Source organism: Scomber scombrus, chromosome 20 (genome assembly GCF_963691925.1).
Source record: "Scomber scombrus chromosome 20, fScoSco1.1, whole genome shotgun sequence".
NCBI classification, from domain to species: Eukaryota; Metazoa; Chordata; class Actinopteri; order Scombriformes; family Scombridae; genus Scomber; species Scomber scombrus.
The window spans coordinates 15,829,300-15,837,295 of NC_084989.1; the positions used below are offsets into that span (position 1 = coordinate 15,829,300).

General features: G+C 39.7%; 1 protein-coding gene across 1 annotated transcript; it reads left to right on the plus strand.

Moving 5' to 3' along the window:
- Nucleotides 1-303: 303 nt before the first annotated feature.
- Nucleotides 304-7,089, plus strand: insig1 (insulin induced gene 1). Its single transcript, XM_062441907.1, has 6 exons — nucleotides 304-800; nucleotides 941-1,291; nucleotides 2,980-3,104; nucleotides 3,303-3,469; nucleotides 3,887-3,986; nucleotides 6,220-7,089. Exons 1-6 carry the CDS (start codon nucleotides 743-745, stop codon nucleotides 6,247-6,249), a joined length of 831 nt encoding a protein of 276 aa, XP_062297891.1. The 5' UTR covers nucleotides 304-742; the 3' UTR covers nucleotides 6,250-7,089.
- The last annotated feature ends 907 nt before the right edge of the window (nucleotides 7,090-7,996 follow it).

A 7,996-nucleotide genomic window follows, 5' to 3' on the forward strand; every position in this document is an offset into this window, starting at 1 on the left:
CCACTCACATTATCTCTTGACTGACGTGCAGAGGTGCTACAAAGTTCAATAACATCACAAAAATGTCGTGCCACTAACCCCATTGTACAAGAGCTGACTATATAAAGGAGTCTGTACAGGAAGTTGGAGTCAGATAGTGGAGACTGCTGGATTAGCAAGAGAGAGACTGCGGACAAAACCTGCAAAAGTTTGAGCATTAATCAAAGAAGAAAATTCTGCTTTTAGCCTGGTAAACACAAACTTTCCTTCTTAAAAGATACTCATTCTCACAATGGCTACTTTTGTGTTTTTTTCCCACTAGATTTGCTCTACTAGTCCATCAAAGCCTTGTGATAGCCTATATTATATGCCTGCACCATTTTGTATAGCTCTTCATTGCGGTTGTTATGTTTTGCTGCTATTTTAACTAGTTCTCTGTTTCTACTTTCACTTCTCTGCTCCCCAGCCTCCAGGTTTGTGCGTCTGTCCCGGACGAAGGGGCGGTGGGGTGGCGTCACGTCATATCAGCCGCCGCGCTCTGATTGGCTGCCGATTCTCACCCGACACAGCTGTGATTGTTTTCTGCAGAGGAAGCTCTGGTCTCTGGTATGAGCTCTGTGCTGAGGAATGGAGCAACGCTGTAGTGTTTTTTTCCCCTCCACTTCTTCTGCCTCTCTGAGTCCACTTACGATGATGTGAACAAGCAACGTGATCGCAGGGCTTGTTGTTAAGAGCAGGAAAACAAGGAGGAGAGTCCACTTTAATGAACAGTAGCGGAGGTTTCTCTTTTGACCAGACACTGAAGACGTCTGGAGATCAAGGTAAGTTAAGCACCAATGATCGCAAGCTTTTCTTTGTCAGTGTAACTCATGCTGCAACAATGTATATCTCTAATCGTTAGAAAAAATGTATCAGTTATTCAATTTCATGATAATTCAGCTAATTTCCTCATTTCCTCCAGCCCCAAAGTGCCAAATGTCCAGACTAGACGACCACTGTTGGAGCTGCTCCTGTGCATCGAGGGTGGAAACTAAGGACTCATCATCTGGAGCGAAGTGGTTGGCATCGAAAACTGAAGAGATGATGTCCATTATCACGTCGGTGCTCAGCAATGCCTACGGCTCCCTGCACGACGTCCGGATGGCCAACCTTATCCGCCGGGGTCTCGTCCTCTTCACGGTGGGAGCCTTCCTCGCCTTGGTGCTCAACTTGCTGCAGATACAAAGGCACGTCACCCTGTTTCCAGAGGAGGTGATGACCACTGTGTTTTCGTCCGCCTGGTGGATCCCACCGTGTTGCGGTACTGGTGCAGGTGAGTGGACATTACATTGCTGTAAAACATGCTTTAAAAAAGTGCGTTTATGAACAGCTGTGGGGGAGCTGTTTGATGTAGGGCTATATGCAGTTTGTGACAAAGGAATGCAGAGAGAGGGGAGGGGTTGCAAGGCAGTAGTTTTTACCATATAAAGAGAAAATTAGGGTGAAGAATATATGCTTTAAAAATCAGTTAACCAATAGTTTAGTAGCGTTGAAAGTTAATTTACAGCACACACACAAACACACCATACTGAGAAGTAAAACTGTGTAAATTAGGCTGCTTAAGGGTACAACAACTATTATTTTCTGTAATTGCCATTATTATCAGATGATGCATTATCAGGTGGGAATGAATCATCACTCAACTTTGTTTTTGTTAGCCATTATATAAGCCTTCTTCTCTCATGTTTTATCAGTCTTGGTGGTTTTGTCTGGCAGTCAGTTATAAAAAAAAAAAAAAAGGAAAAAAACAGACTGGGTACAGATGGTAAAGATCCCCGAGCTGTGATTGGTCGCAACAGCCGGACATGAGGTGAGCTGAGCGCTCATTGGCTGGTGTCATAACGGGTGAGCTGAGTGAGGGCGGTACCCTTAAGGCCTGGAACCAGGAAGTGGGGGTGGGGGGATAACAGCATCCGCGCTCGGGCTCCTCCTCCCATGTGCTGCGAGGCAGAAAACAAGTGATAGGAGAGGTGTAGCTTCGTGTCCTGTTTACATTACTCTGTGCCCCATTTAATACCTATCAGTGTCATGTAGGTGCTTGTTTAAGGTCATTATTCTATAAACTGCGCGCATTTAGTACTCAGTAGTACGTTTAAAGTGAACTGGTGGTGTTTTTTTCACTTAAGTCTCTACTGAGGCTGCTTTTCAAATAAACACTCAACCGTTTAGTCTTTGAAATGTTTGATATAGTTCCTAGAGTCAAAGATAACATCTTCAAATAACTCATTTTCCAACCAACATACTAAAACCCAAATCTATTAAACTTCTAATGATATAGGAGAGATAGATGCCGCCTAGGCTGTCTAAACTTTTTGAAGCAGGAACCAGGAAATATATATACATATATTTTTGTTTTTTCAATATGCAATGTTTTTTGAGCTGAAGTGATTAGTTAGACAGAAAAACAGTTTGCAACAATTTTGATAAATGATTAATGAAGCCATTTATAAGTCAAACAAAACGACAATACCTACTTTCAGTTTCTCATTTGTGAGCATTTCCTGTTATTTGTTATCTTACGTTGTAGAAAAGGCGGTTTACATGAACAAAACAAGCTAGAAGATGTCCCTTTGTGCTCTGGGAATCAAAGATTTGACATTTTCTGGCATTTTACAGAATGATTAATTGATAAATGGTAAAAATAATCTGCACATTAATAGATAATGAAAGCAATGCAGCCCCAATAATTGTAGCTCTAGTCTCAATATAATATTCCTATGAAATGAAGTGTATGTAGAGCTAATACATTTTCTTATATTATTATAGTGTCTTTCTAATGCTTTGTCCTTTTCTTTAGGGGGGTTTCAGTCTATCTATGTGTATAAATGAGTCACTAATTATGGAAGCGCATGTTCAGCAAATAATCCCACACAGCAGTTCTATGACAGGATTTTCCCCTCTGGCGTTTCACAGAATTTCTGCTTATCTGGTGTAATTCGGGTCTGTTTGTTCCTTTCACAGCTGTTGTCGGCCTGCTGTATCCCTGCCTCGACAGCCATTTGGGAGAGCCGCACAAGTTCAAGCGGGAGTGGGCCAGCGTCATGAGGTGCATCGCAGTGTTTGTCGGCATCAATCACGCCAGTGTTGTATCCTTTTACAAAGTCTGCGGTTATGAGTGACTGGGTTCTAGTTTGCACAGTATCTAAAACAACCAGGATGTCCTGCTTTACCCTTTACCCTTAAGACGTGATGGAACATTGGCAGGTCATACAAATATTTGAGTAAAACTAATCCCTCGCTAGCGGCATACTGTTTGACTTTGTCCTTAACTGCCCGAAACACAGAAACTAGACTTCGTCAACAACATGCAGCTCTCCCTAACCCTGGCAGCCTTGTCCTTGGGCCTGTGGTGGACATTCGACCGGTCCAGGAGCGGCTTCGGTTTGGGCATCACCACTGCCTTCCTAGCTACTGTGATCACACAGCTGCTAGTCTACAATGGAGTCTACCAGTACGTCCAACAACTCATTTTCTATGATAAAATCTTTCAAGTGGAACAAAAGTTGTTAAATTTTCACTTTTGAGGAAGCAACACTTTTTTTTGATGCTGTCAGCTACATACTAGTAAACCTCACCCCACTGTGAGCATAATAGATGTGGAAGTTTAGTATGATCTCTACATTCAGGGATCTGTTTTTATGATGTCTTTTGTGTTTATAAGAGCTGACGTGTCTCATTCATAGATTAGCTCCAAGTGAAAAGACATCGTGATTTGATTATTATAGGGTTACTTTGGAGGGAAATCTTGTTTTCATTCAATCACCCAATAGAGGTCAGAGGTCAGGATCAGCTACAGGACTGCAACACCTAAACTCAGTTTTTTAAAGAACAATCAAAAAAGATGTTTACATTGTTTTCTCTCCTTCAGGTATACGTCTCCAGACTTCTTGTACGTGCGCTCCTGGCTCCCATGCATATTCTTCTCAGGCGGTGTTACGGTGGGGAACATAGGGCGCCAACTTGCCATGGTAAGTTTGCAACCTTTGGTTTGTTATATATTTTATTTGAGTTGTAATAAACAGCTACATCCCTTGTTTTAGGTAGGAAATCACATATAAACTGATCTGTGGTAATCTGGTAGAGATTTTCATTATGTGACTGGTGTGTAATTATAACATGCACTAGATGAGTAAGCGTTGCTGCTGTTTGTGTCAGCCTTCTCCCAAACATTAGAAATAACCAGAAGCTGATTCTTTGGTTACAACAATGGGCACAAAGTTCATGTACCTCATCAAAAATAATTGGGTTTTGGATCCCAACGTTTAACATTTCTCTTATTATCACCAAATATTTCACCACTTAAAAACTGATCGCTTTGTTAATGGATTTACAGTGTTCATAAACTAGTTTCAGTGCTTGAAAGTCATCAGTACAGCTTTCAACAACATATTTCTTTGATGGGTTCTTTTAAGTCAGAAAAGGAACCTGGAATAGAAGTTTAGACCTGGCAAAGCAAAACTATATTGCCCTACATGAACTAAATTTGGAGGCGATATTTTTGAAATGTCACTGGGTTTATTAGCTTCAGCCTGGCTACATGTAAAACCTCAAAGTCTCATCGTAACGTCTTCATTTTCAGCTTTGATGTGACCTATTCCTGTAAACAGCTACCAAACCAGTTTCAGTACTACAGGTGTCAGTGGCGTGTTTCCTTGTCACATGATACTCTTTTGTTTGTTTTGATCCAGAGGCTTTTTCTTATTTTCCAAGGATCTAATTTAGGGCTTAACACTGAATGTGTGTGATTTTGTATGGGGTTTTTTTGCCTGGCAGTGGGTCAACTTTAAGATATTTTAAGATCAGCACAAAATATCACTCCAGAGTGTCATCCTTCAAGAATTCTGTATCTATTGAATACTTCTTCCTTATCTTAGAGCAGTTGAACCTAAAATTATGACTTCAAAAGACCACAACAGCTGACAACATTGTCAAACGGTTTAGAGTAGTGCAAAGTGCATTGGATGCCCCCCCCCCCCTTCATAATTATCCCATCAAGTCAGCTTTGATGTCTTCATTAAGCTTCTGCCCAGAAGCTTCACCTCATTCTCTCTGTAAAGTAAGAATCCCGTCACTCCCTCAGTTTGACTCAGTCAAAGCGTGAAAGCAGATTAAGAGCTGTTGTTTTTCACAGTCGTGGCGGGGACACAGAGCCAGTCAGGACTCGGCTGACCAGAGGGTCATTTGCCACTTGTTGTTTTTGTTTGTGATGAGGCCTGGAATGCTGGCACAAGCCCTCACTTGTGTATTTGTTCGCTGTTTTTCTCTCTTTCGCTCCAGTAGTTCATTTATGAAAAGGAGAAGAAGGAACGTGAGACTTTTTTTTCTCCCCTTCTTACAAAATTGTTTTTTTGGTGGCTTTTCTTTCTTTCATTTTGGGTTTAAGCCAGTTACAGTGAAACAATCTGTTTAACAGCAGTAAGCGTGCAGGATAAAATAACAAAAAAATCTTGGCTCTTTCCAGTTCTTATTAGATCTTGTTTAAAGTAGAATGCCTTATGATTGTACTGGTTTTTTACCCAGTTATAGCCAGATGTGGAATTTGTTGGAAAATAAGGTGACAGCATAGTTTAGTGCACAAGCTGTTGAGAGATTAATGTCTGAATCTATTTGAAATGTTGAGATTTGCTGTTTTCTTGTTTAAGCAGCAGTACTTTCTTCCCTCTTTTGTGCAACTGGGAAAAAACAAATCATCACAAAAAAAGGAACTGAAACAAAATGGTTCATTTGTTTAAGTCTGATCTTGATACTTGAAATAGTTCAGATTGGTTTGCAAAGGGAGGAACGGATCCATATTTATGTCAGCCCAAAGATAGCAAGTGACACAATGTACAGGAAATTCAACAGGATTCTGTTTCAGCAGCAGTTTGCAGGAAGCTGAAACTTAAGTGTTGGTGTGTTTCTGGCATTCATATCTTGAAAATGAGTCACCCAAGGCTCTTTAAAAGTTTTCCCAACTCGGTTTTCCAGTTATTCAAATGGTTTGAACAAGCAAAAGGATCAGATTATGTTTTATTAATGCTTTCTATATGACTGCTCTCACTATAAACATCACACATCTTCAGTGTTTACACAAAGACACAACACAGAATCTTTAAAATGTGACTTTTCTAACTAACTTCAGTACTACTTGTTACATTGAAGTGTAATTGATTGAATGGCATGTTATTAACACAGGCCTTCTTTTCTTCTTTCTCCTGTCAGGGTTGTGTGGAGAAACCTCACAATGACTGAATGGTGAAGCACAGAACAGTGGAAAGACAGAGAAACCAGGTGGAGAACCAACATGGACAAGTTTTGCTTTGAACTCAAAAGAGAAAAAAAGACTCATTGGTTTTTGACTCCATCCTTTGTTCTCATAACAAAGTACTGGTCAGAAAAGCCCCTCATCTAACGTGCCATGTCCTCTGCACCTCCTTGTGGCAAAACAGCCTTTCCCTCCCAACCTCTGTTATACTCCATTAGCATTAAGGCTTCCTTCACATTAGACAGGAGGACAGTGTTTGCCTTTAAAAAGAAAAAAAAAAAGAACAGTAAGCTGGTTTTATTTTTGCGCTGGAAGATCCGACTCCTCCTCTTCCCACAGTTTATGGAGTGAAAGAGTGTGTGTGCTTTAGTGTGGATGTGTCGTGGTCTTAGCAGAAAAGACATGGGGGGTGCTATAATGTCTGTTTTTGTTTTAGTAGTTTGAATATGATCATAAAAGGGAAATGTTATATGAAGTGGACAAAACAAAAAATGTCTTCACACACTCTCACATGGAAAAGTATTCAGTGGCCTCAATATCTGAGGCGTGGATAAGATGTACTGTATGTTCCCAATCAAGCCAAATTAAGTATTTATTTTGTTACATTTTGAATGACCCCAAACCAAATGTACTGTGTGATAATGAATGCTTCTTCCCATTTCTAAAGAAACTACCAGTTTGTAGTTTCTTTAGTCAGTCAGTACAGTCAGTCTGTACTGATTGATATTCACTTGTACATGAGTAATATAAGTGGTAAGATATTTGGAGAGGAAGATGAATACTACTTAAGTTCTTCAGTGAAAATGAGTCGTATTTACAAGTCAAAAGCATAACATTGGCATTTGGCAGTTATCCGTCAGGACAGAATCGTGTTTTCCTTATTTTTTCAAAAACTTCTCTCACACCAGCAGTATGTTGTTTCTCACCTGCAGATGATTGTTTAGAAGAAAGTAGGATGAAGTATGACAGAAGCTTTTTTCATTTTCTTTTACTAGCATAGTGAGGAAAGACGCTAGTATGGGCCGTGTTTTTTAAGAATGTACCAGGAATATATATTACAATTTTGCTGTAATACCAGTTAAAAAAAAAATTCCGACATATCTTTAACTTTGTGGCCAGGTGTTAAACGTCTTGTGGAATGGACAAACATTCACCATGTTGATCGTGAGCATTTCCCACTTTAAAATTGTATCTTCAAACTTGCGATAACAGTTTGGGAACATACGCCGGTTAAAGGAGAGAGCGGGACATTATTACTTCAGCCTCGAAGATTTGCAATCTGTGATTGCCTGTGTATTATAGAATGTAGTGCTTTTGTCACTATAACAGTTTAGTTTTATCATTTGTACAAACATAATGACATTATTGCTTGTATATATGATGGCTTGCCTATGTAATCAGACAGGTATTACCATACTAGACCTACAGTATGTTAGTTAGTGTTTGGGGGGTCTAGAGGATTAAGTGCAATCAGAGTATACATGAGCCGATTATTTTTCTTTATTTATTATTATTATTTCTGACAATGGCTAAAAAAAATATATATAACTTGCAGTGTGAATACTTTCAACAAAAACAGCAATAACAGCTTTGTTTTTTTGTGATTTTTTGTCAGAGATTACATGCCTTCAGAGTCAATACCAATGACTCTCACCAGAGAGACAAAATTAAATCTACATATTGTGTCAAACTGTTGTAAAATCTGATTTCGTAGCATTATCGAAGGAGACCTGA

Bases quoted from the DNA above. Each gene is read 5' to 3' on its own strand.
- insig1 (XM_062441907.1), top strand. From the start codon at position 743: ATGAACAGTAGCGGAGGTTTCTCTTTTGACCAGACACTGAAGACGTCT. The intron at 1,292-2,979 runs GTGAGTGGACAT...TTCCTTTCACAG, and splicing joins GTGTTGCGGTACTGGTGCAG to CTGTTGTCGGCCTGCTGTAT. The intron at 3,105-3,302 runs GTATCCTTTTAC...CCCGAAACACAG, and splicing joins GCATCAATCACGCCAGTGTT to AAACTAGACTTCGTCAACAA.